Source organism: Diabrotica virgifera, chromosome 6, assembly GCF_917563875.1.
Source record: "Diabrotica virgifera virgifera chromosome 6, PGI_DIABVI_V3a".
Lineage (NCBI taxonomy): Eukaryota > Metazoa > Arthropoda > Insecta > Coleoptera > Chrysomelidae > Diabrotica > Diabrotica virgifera.
In genome coordinates this window covers 207,571,602-207,588,581 of record NC_065448.1, presented here as the reverse complement: position 1 = coordinate 207,588,581, position 16,980 = coordinate 207,571,602, and the positions used below count along the sequence as shown (strand labels likewise).

Here is a 16,980-nt window from a genome sequence, read left to right as displayed (position 1 = left end):
TCCAAAATAAAATCTTTTATTATAATTAATAAATTAATCAAATGACATTGACTGCTGTATATTAGTGTACACTCTATGCATAGAGGTCCAACAAAAATGACTTTTTAATCTCAGATTAGAATAAAGAAATGCCTATCCAAAATAATCAAGAATATGTTTTAACCTCACTGCAAACTATGCACTCGTAAATTTAGTCAATATAACAATAAATTATCAAATCTACAAACTTATTTTAAATTGTAAATACACTTCAACGATTTATCGTAGCGATGTGACTGCACAGTTCGTTTGTGCAGTTTATCGAACGTCCATTGACTGTCAATACGTCTACAAAATTTGCATTGATCGTCAGTTCTCTACAGAAGCTCAGGCTTTAAACATGTCATCCGCGAAAGAAGACGATAACGCGCTTGCGATAGCCTGACTTATTCTGTGCAAAAAGAGAAGAAAATCACGTGAGTGTGTAGTGTAAGGATTGGCTTCTCAAAAGAAAGTCTTACTCTCACCTAAATGAGCTGAAATGTTCATGAACTGTTATTTATTTTCTTTACTACCGTCTCCCTATTGGCATTTGGATCAATATGTTGTTACGGTTTTTTTTAAACCTTCACAATTTATTTATATATAATAGCTTTAAAGATATTTACCTGTGGTGGTATGTGGCCAACAGATAGGGGTTGCACCTCAGGTTACTGCTGCCTTGAGATCTCGTGCAGGAGCTCTCAAATCAGCCTAAAAATCTCCAAAGCCATAACACCAACAACCCAACAACATACCACAACTGGAGGTCAACTCTGCACAACCAAATAAGACAACTTCAACCAAGAAAATGACTAGACAAACCTTCACAATTTATTTATATATAATAAAGGTAAGCAACACAGGTTTCGAACTCAGGACCTCTCGATCTCCGGCCCATTAGCTCAGTGGTAGAGCGTTAGAGCGGAGATCGAGAGGTCCCGAGTTCGAAACCTGTGTTGCTTACCTTTATTATACAAATAAATTGTGAAGGTTTAAAAAAAACCGTAACAAGGTTTGTACTTAATAATGAACCTATCGTAGGCAGCATTTTCTTATTGCGGTCGTGATAATCTTAACTTTTCTGATGCCACAAGCAAATGTTGTTCCTGCCTGACAACCGTTTGCACCAACCTAAAATCTGCGCCAATTTTTGTACACACCATCAACAAAACTGTACAAACGAACTGCGCAGTTGCATCGCTACGGTAAATCGTTGTTGGGTATACCGGGCATAATTTGCCATAATATTAAAAAGAGAATAGTAATTTACCCAGTTTCGTTGATGAGAAATTTCTCAATGATAACACAACTTTTATTCCAATAAACTGGGCAGGTGAATTAAATAATTTCACGATTTGAAAGTTCCCGATAAATGACAGTTTCCTAAAATTTTTAGGATTACAGTAACAATGGTTTCGTTTAGTCCTGTAAAGGACCTCGCACAAACCTTATGGAAAATAGGTCCCAGTGGATTTCGTTCATACTTTGGGAAAATACTCTTTGAAGCATCCTGATAAAAAGTTCTCATGGGCACAACTCAATCGTATGAAGGATTTTCAAGATATAGAGGTCCAAACTCGGAAAATTATAAGATTTACGGGGTATTCCAATTCCGTGAGTTACTGGTTATTTGGCAACATGTAGAAGTTTCGATCAAGAAAAAGTACTAGTAGTCTAGGATTTTTTCTGGCTATCCAATGGCGACCTTTACTTTGACCTTGGCTTTCAACGGACGTCATCTTCTAGAGTTTCGAAGATTTTAGGCATTAAATTGATATAAACAGATTACTCATGGGTTTTTGGGATCGCAAAATACGAATATGCCATCAGAATTGCCCTCGGGATGACGTGGTGGCCAGGGCCACTGCAAGGGACGTCATCTTCTAGAGTTTCGATGGTTTTCGGCATTTAATCGATGCAAATGAATTACTGGAGGGTTTTTTGAGGTCGCTAAACACGAATATGCCACCAGAACCGACTCCCGGAGCACCTGGTTTCCAAGGTCAATGAAAGGGGTTCCTGGAGTTTCGAGGGCTTTTGGTACTACATTGATGCAAACGGATTAATTATAGGTTTTTGGGGTTGCTGAACACGAATAGCACAATGTGATTCGTGGGTCGGATCTGATAGTGTATGCATGTTCAGCAACCCCAAAAACCTCAGAGTAATCCATTTGATTCCTCCGAAACTCCAGAAGATAACCTGTCTTAAGCACCAGGTGCTCCTGTGTCTGTGCTGATCACGTATTCGTGTTCAGCAACCCCAAAAACCTATACCTAATCCGTTTACATTAATGTAGTACCATAGACCCTCGAAACTCCAGGAGCCCCTTTCATTGACCTTGGAAATCAGGTGCTCCGGAAGTCGGTTCTGGTGGTATATTCGTGTTTAGCGACCTCAAAAAATCCTCCAGTAATTCATTTGCATCAATTAAATGCCGAAAACCATCGAAACTAGAAGATGACGTCCCTTGCAGATGTCCTGGCCACCACGTCATCCGGAGGGCAATTCTGATGGCATATTCGTGTTTAGCGATCCCAAAAACTCATGAGTAATCTGTTTATATCAATTGAATGCCGAAAACCCTCGAAACTCTAGAAGATGACGTCCGTTGAAGGTCAAGGTCAAAGTAAAGGTTGCCATTGGATAGCCAGAAAAAAATCCTAGACTACGAGTACTTTTCCTTGATCGAAACTTCTACATGTTGCCAAATAACCAGTAACTCACGGAATTGGAATACCCCGTAAATCGTATAATTTTCCGAGTTTGGACCTCTATATCTTGAAAATCCTTCATACGATTGAGTTGTGCCCATGAGAACTTTTTATCAGGATGCTTCAAAGAGTATTTTCCCAAAGTATGAACGAAATCCAATGGGACCTATTTTCCATAAGGTTTGTGCGGGGTCCTTTGTAATTGGTTTCTAAATGGAACCAAATAGAATTTTTTTCCATGGGAAATAGATAAGTGAAATAAGCAAAAAAACTATAAAGTCGGCGCAGTCCTTGATGGAGTTGATGACATTGACAGGTTTGATGAAACATCGTTGAATTTAAACAACTTCAGAGTTCAATTGTTTGTGTTTTGTATTGTCCTAATTGTTTATAAATACTTTCATATTTTCATATCATTTAAAAATATTTTCATTTTAACTTTTGACATTCACATCATTATTTGCTCTTATTTTCTGATTTCTCCTCAAGAACTTTCAAAAAGATCTCTTAATTTACTTAATTCAGTTCTAAACAACCGTTGTGCATATACGAGTCTTTTGCCTATTTAGTTTTGCATATAGCCGCTTAGAGGGCGCCACCAATAAAATCTTTGTGAATTTTTCAAATAAACAAGTCGGTCGAAAAATGGATCTTAGCCGAGAACATTTTCGAGCAATAATTTTTTACAATTTTCGGAGAGGATTATCCCAACAGCAATGTTTTGCTAAAATGGTTTCTGTCTTTGGGAATAAAGCATCACACCAAGCAACTATTTTCCACTGGTATTACGAATTTCAACGTGATCGCTCCAGTCTCAGCGACGAATCCAGGGCAGGTCCACCCAAAACGTCAGTTAATTAAGAATGACCGCCGTGTAACATACCGGAAGATAGGGGCATTTTTGAGCATTTCAAAGACCTCGATCCAAAAGATCCTACATGAAGAACTGGGTGTTACGAAGTTGGTTTCCCGTTGGATCCATAATTTACGGACCGAAAAATAAACGCCAATCTGCTGCCAACTGAAAAACAAGTGACAAAACAGAATGGCACAGAATGCTCGAGATGATTGTGGCCCAAGGCTATAGCACCGTGATGGTGTGTAAATTTTGTAGACATTAAAACTGGGCGCCTTAATACAGTAAACATTTTGTGAGTGTAAATATTTTATTATTTTTGCCTTTGTATAAAACATTGGATTAAGTAGGTTTAATTATTATTCACCCAGAATGCGGTGCTCTGCTGGGAGTGACCATTCATTTCCTAACTTTTAGTTGGGCACAAATGGACTATGAATAAACAAATCATCTTCGGCCATCTAGAAACTACGGAACAATGGAATAACTTGATATATGATACACATAAAAGACGTTGCACGTCACAGTATACAAAGGTCTCCGATGCTAAACCATATCTTGATCTATAATCTACAAATCTAGATGGTATGCTAAAAACATTTTAATACAGGGTGTTTCATTGGGAAACGGAAATACTTGAATGGTGAATAGATGTCACTGAGGCGGTTCTAGATATACCACATTTATTGCCTTACCTATTTTTATAACCGAGTTACAGGGTGTTTTATCGATTTTGCCCATTTTTTTCTGGACCCATAACTTTAGAACCACCCTGTATATTTTTTTGATATTTGGTACACATGTCTCATTTCAAACACAAACCATCGAACTACTAATCACAAGAAAATGCAGGTCCGGACTAAAAAAGATTATAAATTCTTTCTGACCTTGAAACAATACCGTGTATATTGAAATTTTTAAAATCCGTTTGCATATTTGAAAAGAGCACAAAAAACTAAGTTTAATGGTTCGCTTAAATTTTTCGGCCAGACAATTTAATGACTTTTATTTTGAAATAATATCGAAGTTTTTAAGAACTCTTTAGTTTAAAAAGCAGGTATTATTAACTTTTGATAATAAATTATTAAAGTTAATGAACAAATAGGTACTCATTTTAAAAGTAAGCAATACTTATTTACTACACTAGAACGACCCATTTACTAATCACAAGAAAAATCCAGGTCCGGATTAACAAAAAAGCATAAAGGAATTGTGACCTTGAAGCAACACCCTGTATATTGAAATTTTAAAACACCGTTTACAAATTTGAAAAGAGCACAAAAACTGAGTTTATAGGTTCGCTTATTTTTGCGCAGAAAATTTAATAACTTAAATTTTGAAATTAAATCTATTTAAATTTTTTATAACTCTGAGATTAAAAAGCAGGTATTAATAACTTTTAATAATGTTAATTACTAAATATAAGTTAATGACTAAATACTCATTTTAAACGTAATCAGTAGGTAATGATTTACTACATTGGAATGACCCATTTACTATACTAAATTTACAATCAAGATGCAGTAGAAATAAACAAACCAAGACACGTTAAATGCTACTAAGAGCACTGAGCACTTCCGAATCATCATTTACAATGTAGGTATAAACTCATGATTTGGGATTTACAATGTATATACATTGTAAATGAAGATTCGGGAATGCTCCTATTAGTGGCATTTAACGTGTCTTGGTTTGTTTATTTCTACTGCATCTTGATTGTAAATTTAGTATAATCACATGAAAAATCCAGGTCCGGTTGAACAAAAAAATATAATGTAATAGTCACCTTAAAAAAACACCCTGTATATTGAAATTTTCAAAATACGTTTAAACATTTGAAAAGAGCACAAAAAACTAAAATTAATGGCTCGCTTTAATTTTTTGCGCAGAAAATTTAATGTAATTACTTTTGCAATTATATCAAAATTTTTGTTCTTAGAGTTCTTAAAAATTTCGGCATTATTTAAAAATTAAAATCATTAAATTGTCTGCGCAAAAAATGGAAGCGAACCATTAAACTTAGTTTTTTGTGCTCTTTTTAAATGTTCAAACGGATTTTAAAAATTTCAATATACAGGGTGTTGTTTCAAGGTTACAATGAATTTATAATTGTTTTAGTCCGGACCTGGATTTTTCTTGTGATTAGTAGTTGGATGGGTTGTGTTGTAATTGAGACATATATGTACCAAATATCAAAAAAATATACAAGGTGGTTCTAAAGTTATGGGTCCAGAAATAAATCGGCAAAATCGATAAAACTCGGTGAGGCAATAAATGTGGTATATCTAGAACCGACTCAGTGACCTCTATTGCCCATTCAAGTATCTCCGTTTCCCAATGAAACACCCTGTATAACTATTTAGATGACCTGCATCGCTTATTGGAAAAAAGTATAGTTTGTAACGTAGAAGCTTCTAATAGCACTTTTTTCTCTCCCACTCTCCTAATAAAGTATAACAGTAATATTTTGATTTCAATGTTCCAGTTAGTTTAATTACCACAGAAAAATTTAAAACTTAATGTTTTTCCACCCGATTTTGCCAACCCTGAATAGTTTTTATTATGTCAACTGTCAATTTTTAATGGGTATACCACATCTCTGGTAATATACAGCAGATATTACCACATTTGAGCAGTACACACACCAAAATGCTTCCACAAAAATGGACATGACTATAACAAATGCGAAATATTGTTGTAAGCACAAGTAAAAAAAAATATAAATAGTAAATTAAAATAAATGGTAACAGAGTAACAAATCAATCAAACATGTCCGTGTCAAATTTTCAAAATGTTGGATTGCGCCTCGTGATTTGAAAATTTGAAAGAAATGAATTAGTAGGCTATTGATTATATACTTTACAAAGTAACTACAGTAGAACCCCGCAAATCCGAACTAATTGGGGGGACAGCCTGTTCGGATTATCCGAAAGTTAGCCTAAGAAGCTAACGAAGATGATTTTTAAAAGATTTGGACTGCCACCGATCCCTTTATGAAACTCTATCCGCACGTTTATGCTTCCAATATTCTAAAGCTGAAAAATATTTAGATCACTGAAATATTAAATCGCTAACGTCAGTAGTTTTGTTTCGTCACGGGACATGGGAATTCGGCCATGTAAATGATTCATTTAATTTGTAATCTGGATATTGATTACACTATGTTTCTCATGTTTCTTATCTTTTTCAATGTTTTCGTTCATAGTATACCATGGAAAATGTGTATTATGCACATTCCTTTATTGATTGTGTTTAGTCTAACTCGACGCTTTTATTCACCCATTAGTGTTCCAGTGTTTAATACTGTAGTAGCTAGCATCTTACGTAATTATTTTCTCACATAATAAACATGTTTTTAAATTTTTATTTTGAATTTTTAAATTTTTTTTTTCACTTTCCGTTGGTTCGGATTTGCCGAAAGTACGGATTTGCGGGGTTCGGATTTGCGGGGTTCTACTGTACATACAATGTTTAAGAGGTTTTATTGTTTCTTATGGTCAATGGACCTCTAAATATGAAAAAACCGCGGAGTGTTACCATTTAAAGGGGTACGTTTTTGAGAAAGGGGTAAATTAACCCCTATACACTAAGGTCAATAGGGTGAGTTCTATGCACTTTTCGTACATACACGCCTACAGAAAAACTGTTCTAAATTAAATTTACTATCGAAATATCATCTTTTAAAGTAACAATATAAAAAAAGCAAAAAAAAACACGAAAGAAAGCCCCATAACTTTTTTCCACGAGGATATAGGTATAGACATTGCTTCACAAAAAAAAACGTCCATCCTTCCTCTTTAAAATGACGTTTGGTAAAAGTCTTTAGGATTTATAGTTTCCGAAATATTTTCAAATTCGCCACTCACAGAATTTTTGGGCCATTTTCCTTATTATTTCGCAAACATTGTTCTGTAACTTTTTTCTACGTAGCTTTAGGTATATGCAATTTAATTTATATTTAATAGGAAGAGGAATCGATTACCTTTAAGATGGTCTATTGCTATTGTATAAGGTTGTACCACTGTTTTTAAGCAAGTTGCAGTTCTTGAAAGTTTTATACTTTTAACGATTTTTGATATTTTTTACGATAATTGTTTAAATTTCTCGTTATAACTTTTTTTCTGGCACCTTTAGGTATATACATTGCTGAATAAAAAAGAAAGCTTATTTTGTTTACCTTATAATGGTGTATTGTAAAAAATTCTAGGACTACATATTTTTAAATAAAATACAATGCGACAAGCGAGAACTGGCGGCTGACCTTCTCGTATTCTACATTTGTCACTGTGTATTATCGCTCAAGGTCACGCGCCACCTCTGGCTTGTCGGATTGTATGCTTTTTCGAAGTATGACATGTACACATACAATATATCCCACTAAGTTATAATCATAAATATGGAAAACTTTTTTTATTATTAATTTTATGAAAAAAAAATTCTTTATAAAATGCTCTGCATAGTCTAAAACATAATATGCACTCATCAGATATCAAATTTGATCAATAGTATACGAGGTATTTTAAAAAATATGAATTTTGACCAAGAGTAAAGTATTTACCTTTATATTTCACAATATCGAAAAGTGTTACCTATTAGAAAAGATATTTGGAATTAAAAAGTATGTTCTAATATGCAATTATATTCTTTTAATTAAAAAAAATTTCAAAATTTTTCTCAAATTATGGATACCCTAGGATATCCTACCGATATCTTGTTTAAAAATAGTCGTAGAATTTTTTACAATACACTGTTTTAAAGTAAAGAAAATAAGCTTTCTTTTTTATTTCGCAATATTTCTAAATGTTCAAGAAAAAATATAAATTTAAAAACAATCGTAAAAAATATCAAAAATCGTTAGAAGTATAAAACAACTTTGAAAAACCATCCTGCTTAAAAATAGTCGCACAACCTTCTACAATTGTTCATTTTAAAGGTAACTGACTTCTCTTCATATTAAATGTACCATTGCATATACCTAAATCTGCGTAGAAAAAAGTTACAGAACAATGTTTGTGAAATAATAAGGAAAATAGCCCAAAAATGCTGCGAGTGGCGAACTTTAAAAAATCATATTTTGGGAACTATAAATCCTAAAGACTTCTACCATACGTCACTTTAAAGAGGAAGAACGGAAGTTTTTTTTCTGGCGAGCATAGCCTATACCTAGGTCCCCGTGGGAAAAAGTTATGGAGCAAAAAACAACATTCTTCCGTGTTTTTTTTGCTTTTTTTAATATATTTTTATAAAAAAAATATTTTTTACTTTAAAAGGTGATTTCGATAGTAAATTTAATTTGCAACAATTTTTATATAGCTGTGTATGTAGAAAAAGTGCATAGGGGTTAATTCACCCTTTTTTCAAAAACGCACCTTTTTAAATGGTCGCACTCCGCGGTTTTTTCATATTTAGAGGTCCATTGACTATATGAAACAATAAAACCCCTTGAACATTGTAGTTCCTTTTAACCCTCTTATTTTGAACATAATCAATAGCCTATAGGTTTTGCTACTACTAAATTTTATAGTAAATATTTTTTACTAATTGTAAACATAATGTCCAATAAGTCCATTTAGGTGTGACCCAAAGGAAAACAATTATCGTTTTTAAAACGTTTTTGGCTGAAGCACGTAGATCAATGGTAAATACAAATCTACAAATGGTTAGACATGGATATATATAATTTGAACAAAAATGTAGTTACTACTTCCCGATACAACATACTTGTTTTATTTAAATTATCAAATTACTGAATAAGTTGCAATTTCTTAAATGTATTAAAAACTTGAAACTCTCGTGGTCTGGGCAGGCCCGACCAGAGGGGGGGGGCAGGGGGGGCAAAATCCCCGGGGCCCGGGGCCCAAGGGGGCCCGGGCCCGGCCGTTAGCAAATTTAAAAAAATTCCTTTTATTAAAATATTTTACAACAGATTGAATTTGCTTGCGGTTTTAATTATGAAATTATTATAAGGAATATTATGCATTTGGAAAAGGCAATATGCAAGAAATGCAAAACTTTTGAACAAGCTCGTGTCCCTTAATGTGACAAATCTTTTCCCCAATGTGTGCATTGCCCTTCGCATATTCCGTTGCCTACCAGTATCCGTTGCTTAGGCCGAGAGATCATTTAGTGTTTTGAGCCGAATTAAGAATTGTCTAAGATCTACTATGGGTCAACAACGATTATCTGATTTGGGACTGTTAAGCATAGAGTCGAAACTTGCAAAAACTCTTGATTTCGACCACGTGATCCAAAACTTTGCGGATATGAAAGCAAGAAAAGTTATGTTGTAACTAACAGTTCTATTGTAAATAATTAAAAACAAAGTTTAATTGTTAAAACTGTTTTAATTTTCTTCCTTCCTGTGTCAATAGCATGAGTGTTCACTATTACATATCCCAGTTTATGAGATTTTTGGGAATTTTCGTTCAACTGGGTTTGGGGGGGGGGGCCGGCCGGGTCTCATCCCCGGGGCCCGGCCGGGTCTCATCCCCGGGGCCCGGCTGGGTCTCATCCCCGGGGCCCGGCCTGGCTCTGGGCGGCCCTGGGTCTGGGCATTGTATGGGAAAAAAGTGTGTAGTGTGTGTGCTTCGCACGTAAGAAGTTATACTTCGATTATATGATTTCAACGAAATAAATATATTTTAAACAGTTTATTTGTATTTTATTTAAAATATTAAACTAATTTTAATACTTATTACTTTCCAAAACATTTCCTTAATAATACCAAAAATTAAAAAAAGTAGGTAAGGCAACAAACATGAGGTGTTTCCCAAGCGGATACCCATCCAACGCACAAGCGCTTCTTTACTACGGTGATCGGGCGAAAACCGGTTTAAGTCAGTGTGCTTAGTAATGTATTGTTAATAACTCAATTTGTGAAAAATTTGCATTTTTGTATCACGGCTTCCGCAAAGGTTTGATATATTAAAAATATTAATTGTTTTTTATGTAATTCACTCGATAGTTTTGTATTTCTCAACCTTAGGTAATATTAAATCTTCTTAACAATAGTAACTTTCTTGTGACTTTTTTTTTTATTTATTTATTACCGTTCTATATTTATCTTTGCATTCGTAGTCTGTATGGTGTTTAAGCTGTTTAATGTCGAGTCCATCAATCTCCTCAATAGTGAAAAAAGATTAAACACTTCAATAAATCAACTTTATAAAATACGTTCACGGGATAATAGCCATTTTCTAATTACATATTACCACTGACACTCTGACAGTACGTATCAATACTACATACATTTCACTTTATTGATTGATTCAACTTTTGAAAATGAATCGTGACGCATTGGAAAAGTTGAGTGGAAGAACTATATCAGACAATATTCTAGCAGAATGTTTCCGTCAAAATTCTTTTGAAACTGCTGTGAAAACACTAAAAGAAACATGATTCCCAGTTTCACTCAGAACAGCTCAAATTCAAATTATTTTTGATTCACGGTAAGGAATTTTGGAACAACGTGGTATTTATTTTATTATGAAAAGACGTTTCGATCGTTTAAGTTTGTCATCCTCAAAACTGAAATGGGAAGCTTGTTCGTCAATGTTTGGGTGTGGATAAGCTTTAACGATACTGCCTTTGGATGTAAATGTGCTGTCAAATGGGCGATTATCTTAAAAAAGTGATGTTATTGTAAATCTGAAGCATTTATGACATTTTTGATACTTTTTAATCACAGTTAAAAACACATTTATTTTGACGTTTCGATTTCCATTTCGGAAATCGTCTCAAAATACAAGTTAAACAAATTATTTTGTTTTGTTATTTTGTTGTTTTAATACATATGTATTGACAATTCAGACGTATATTATACATTTTAAAGTAACTGACTTTAAAATGATATTGTCAATATTTTTGAGGTGCATTCCTGGGACGACTTTATTAGAGGATATTTCATTGGATTACATGAAATTAATTTTATCTTGAGCATACGGCTCGAATAGTAATATTAATTTCAACAACATAAATGTTTTGGTATAACGAACAAAGTTCCGACTTGAACCCCATTGAAAATTTATGGGGCTTCATAGTGACAAAAATAAAGAGATACTTTGGACAGCAAACCACGGCAAACTAAGGGAAGTTATTGAAAATGATTGAGAAGAGTTTCGTAACAGTCAATGACTAACAAAACATTAATAACAGTAATTCATTTTTTTTTTTTCTCAATATTCTCCTACTTCTTTTAACACCACTGACCAAAGCCACACTTACAGAAATAAATTTTGGTAAAAAAAAAACATGACAACCAAAGAGCTTATATTTGAGTTGCGTCAACCATGGTACTGAATTATAACTTCCAATTAGTAAATCATTCAGAAATAATTTGATTATTCTATTACAAAATTCAAGCAATTAAGGAATATAAAAAAATTAATTGACGTTTTTAAAACTGAGCATATTTTTTATAACCATTTTAAATTCGCAACCCATACTGACCTAGGTGCACTTGCCAAACCTATTTTAACAAAATTGAGCCTTTTGTAACTAGACTTCAACAAATTAAATGTATAACAACACATAATATAGTCTTTATTTTCCAAAGATATCAACTTTTGACACATGCGATACTTCAGTTCAAAAATTATTGTATTTTATAATGTGATCGATCAAGGGAAGCTAAATCTATCATTAGGAAATTTGACACCTCCAGTCAAAATAATATTAATCATAAAAAACAAAATTGAACTAATGAATCGATACCTATCAAAAACTTCCTATCAACTCTTATATAAAAAGACCGGTCCTAATCTATCATATATATACTATACATGAGGTAGTCCGCTGCCGACTTCCATCATCTCGTCTGCGCATGCATTTGTTGGTATATTAAAGACTGCTTGTGGAGCAAACGGGTTATGATGGTGCGCATGTGGATGATGCGCAAGTCCGTGTGCAGCATGTGGAGGCACGTGATTGGAGTGCGCAGCGTGCGCAGAAGACATTCCTGCTACGTAGCTGCAATTCGGATCCAGGTTATTGGGATGACTATGATGAGTAGGCGTAAAACCGAAATGAGGGCGATAGGAACCTTTACGGGGAGAGCGAGCTTTTACTATCGTTGGTTTATAGATATCTTCCAAGACGGAGGGTGCTATGTAGGTAAAGCCCTAGAAAAAACATTAATTATTATTGGAAAATTTACGATTTCGCTGAATATACAATATGCTCAACTTTATAAAAAATGTAACATTAGAAAAATCTAAATCTATCCTAAATTCAAAACTCAAACGATAGATAGATAATAAGTATAGCAGATAGACAGTAAAGTCTGAAATCGATTATTTATAATTATTATTGCAGTTATTCTAATAACTGTAACTCAATTACCTCATTATTTTCTGTCTATTTTGTTTTCAGAAGTCAGAAGCTAATTTACTACTTCTTTAAGTGTCATCTCCCAATCGGAGGTTGGATATCATCATCACTGTCTTTACTCTACCTACCACTGCTTTGAAGAGTTCTATTGAAATGCATTTAACTTAAATTTTTTTAACCATGACACTCTTCTTCCTATACTCCTTCCTCCTCTTATAGACGGAGAGGCAGCGCTGAAAAATCTCTTTGAATTTACTAAAGCTATATTTTTCACAGTTGATTACTGTGAGTGTGTAGAGAAACATACTGCGGTCGGTCAAGCGTAACGTAGAACAGGGGTTACTGAGAGGGTATCAAAGTTGCTTTCCTACGAAGGTAATTAAATCCATTTACTAAGGCTGAAAATCAGTACACACATTCTAAATTAAATAAAAATAAAAGTTATTATAGTCGGTCAGCTGTATGACGGGACAGAGCCGGTCGGTCGGACCCAATAGTCGATTGAAAAAAAGAAGCATTTTGGCTCGCAATTTTTTCGTCCAGTATGGATTTACTTGAAATTATCACAGAAGGTAGCGAATAGTCCAAGGATCATTTTCTATATCATGCCGCTATCATACGCTAAAACCTTGGGGGTGGTTGCCACCCCCTCTTGGGGGTGGGAATTTTTTATTTAATTTTTAGCCATGTAATTGGATGGAAAAAGTGATTCTAAGAAAAAAAGTTTTTTACATTTTCTTCGTAAAACTAATATTTTTCGAGTTATTCGCGCTTGAAAATAACAGTTTTTCAACGAAAAAATTGACTTTTTTAGAGTGTTTTTTGAGAATACCTAGAAAATATGCATTTAATAAAAAAACTGTGGATATCAAAATAATTGTATCTTTTGGTAACACAAACCAAATTCTTTTCCAATAATATCTTTAAGACCAATACAAACCGAGATACGGCATGTTAAAGGTTAGCTTTTTTCGTCAAATGCATAATTTGAAATATTCAAAGCCAAATAATGGGAAAAATTTGCATTTTTCGAGGAAAACTTATTCTTTCTTCAAGTATACAATTAGACCTTTCAAAAAAAAATAATAAAAAGTTTCTAGCATGAAAATTAAGCGACTTATAATCAAAAAAATATCGGTTAATCGGTTATAATCAAAAAATCAGTGAAAACAACCCCCTAACTACCTTCCTAATTCAAAATTGGTCTTCACCTTTCTGTAGTTCCTTTTATATTTATATTATCAACACTCAACGAGCTTGACCTATTTAAAATGCCTAATTTTGGAAAAATTGGAGTTTAAAGAAAAATTGATTTTTGCAATTTGGTATTTTTCACCTTTTACTTCAAAATATCTCCGAAAATACTGAAGATACGAAAAAAATTATAATCTACTAAATTGTAACTTTTTTAATGACTAAAATTAGCCTGTACATAGATTTTCATTACAGTGAATAAGCCAGATATAGCTGTTTAAAACCTCTATTTACCAGCAAACACCCCATTATTCGAGCCCTTTAATCCCGCCCCAATTAAAAACTAAGGGATCTTACGGAATTTAATTTACACAGACTTATAGCTCTTTAAAAATCCTACAAAATCATTTTTGAAGAAACTTATCGCCAAAAATATATAGAATATTTTTCGAGGTATTCTCAAAAAACCCTCTAAAAGTAAATTTTCGTCGAAAAACTGTTATTTTCAAGCGCGAATAACTCGAAAAATATTAGTTTTACGAAGAAAATGTAAAAAACATTTTTTTCTTAGAATCACTTTTTCCATCGAATTACATGGATAAAATGTAATAAAAAATTCCCACCCCCAAGAGGGGGTGGCAACCACCACCAAGGTGATAGCGGCATGATATAGAAAATCATCCTTGGACTATTCGCTACCTTCTGTGAAAATTTCAAGTAAATCCATGCTGGACGAAAAAAATGCGAGCCAAAATGCTTCATTTCCTCAATCGACTATTGAGGCCGACCGACCAGCTCTGTCCCGTCATACAGCTGACCGACTATAATAACTTTTATTTATATTTAATTTAGAATGTGTGTACTGATTTTCAGCCTTAGTAAATGGAAATAATTACCTTCGTAGGAAAGCCACTTTGATACCCTCTCAGTAACCCCTGTTCTACGTTTCGCTTGACCGACCGCAGTATGTTTCTCTACACACTCACAGTAATCAACTGTGAGAAATCTAGCTTTAGTAAATTCAAAGAGATTTTTCAGCGCTGCCTCTTGGTCTATTATCTTCCCATGTATTATCAATCTTAGTATCTTATATCGCTGTCCCCTCATTACATCTCCCAGATATTGAAACTTCTTATTTTTATTGTGTTTTATTATTTCGTATTCTTTGCCCATTTCTCGCAATACTTTCGAGTTCGTTATGTTCTGTGTCCATGCTATTCTAAGCATCCTTTTCAAATATTCGCCGGTATAAGCGATTCTTTACTTACTGACCAACCGCTTCTGGTGGAAGAGTCGAAGAGCATCTTCTTATCCTAGAAATTGAAAATCATCTCTAAAGACGGACGAACCAGAGATGGTCAACGAGATGGAGATGCATAGGGAGTTTTCAAGAAAGTCGTCTGTTGAACGTTTTCATCTACATATGTCTAGTTTTTTCGCAATATTGAAATGAATGAAAAAAAATCGCTTTTTTTGCTTAAATGTTAATAAAAAAAACCATGACGGTACCCACGAAATACTACACCATTTCTACTGACTTCCCCCCGATATTCCAATTGAATCAGTGAGTGAAAGAACAATATAAACGCCAAAAACGACATTTTGAACTGAGATAGCCAAAATACGTTTAATGGGTTAATGCATCACTGGGCAAAAGAACAGTATAAACACAACTCTCTGCGGTTCAATATCGACAGGGCAATTTGGTAGATGAGTGAAAGAACCGTATACGCTCTGAGCTTCGCTGGTGTCGCTCCTAGCGGACTACTAATTAAACTTTCACCGGTAATTTTTAAATTTATTATTTAATTGTTATCGCTGAATATTTACAACGCAAAAAAGTAATTAAATTGTAATCGATTTTTTTAAGATTTTGCTAATCATTTTGACGTTCTATTGATAAAATATGAATTTCTTACTTCGGATACTTTCACAATTATCGTGTAGATGGCGTTAGATTAATTTATAATTACATATTACGGAACATTAAAGAAACTTAAATTCAGTATTTAAAACGTAAGTATATTTAAGGTAAAAATATGTACCACAGCTTTGACCAACTAATATTTTTTATAAATAATGTTTTTAATTTTAATTTTAAATTAATCACTTTGACATTTATGTCAAATTTCCGGTAAACGTTTACAGACTTGCCACTACTGGCGCTCGCGAATTTGTAAATATCCCCTCTACGTACGAGGTCACAGCGTATACGTGCAATGCTTATACTGTTCTTTCGCTGCTTATACTGTTCTTTCACTCAATGGCATTACGTCGTCGCGCGCCACTTGTAATCAGGAATAATTTAGTGATTGACAGTCAAAGGTTAACAATCTTGCATTCCATGCATTGTTAATAAATATTTCTAAACAAAACCAATAAATGTAGTTTCGGAATTGTGTCTTTTGTAATTGAGTGAAAGAACAGTACATGTACACGATACATTTTTACAAATATCTTATTTCTGGACTTTGTTTTAATAAATTTTATTTGGTCATTTAATAAATAAGCACAAAAGCTACAACTTTACAATGGATGAAAATATCAAAAAACCACTAGATTTTTGTTTAAACGGTTTTTTTAATTGTCTTAAAATGACAGTTTTGGAGATGTACTTTCACTCACCGATTCGATTGAAAAATGATGGGCAGTAATTTTTCGATTTGTGAAATGTTTTTTCGGTTACGTTTCCTGACTTATATAGATCGTATGAAAAATGAGTAAAAAAATATATATCCTACCTGGAATATCATGTTGGCACTTTCACTAAGAGTCGATTCGTCCGGCGAATCTACTGGAGTTTGTTTTGTAAATCTGGTATCAAACTGAGAGACATCATCATCACTAGCCTGCAAAATATTATTTGGT

General features: G+C 33.7%; 1 protein-coding gene across 1 annotated transcript in view; it reads right to left on the bottom strand.

The window, feature by feature from the left end:
- LOC126887159 (ribosomal protein S6 kinase beta-2) overlaps nucleotides 1-16,980 on the bottom strand; it is a 105,141-nt gene continuing 88,161 nt past the window's right edge. Inside the window, exons 8-9 of the mRNA XM_050654522.1 lie at nucleotides 16,854-16,961; nucleotides 1-12,710 (exon numbers count right to left, since the gene is read on the bottom strand). Of these exons, the coding sequence (XP_050510479.1) occupies nucleotides 12,366-12,710; nucleotides 16,854-16,961 (453 nt within the window). The 3' untranslated portion in view covers nucleotides 1-12,365. The remainder of the gene's footprint in view (nucleotides 12,711-16,853; nucleotides 16,962-16,980) is intronic.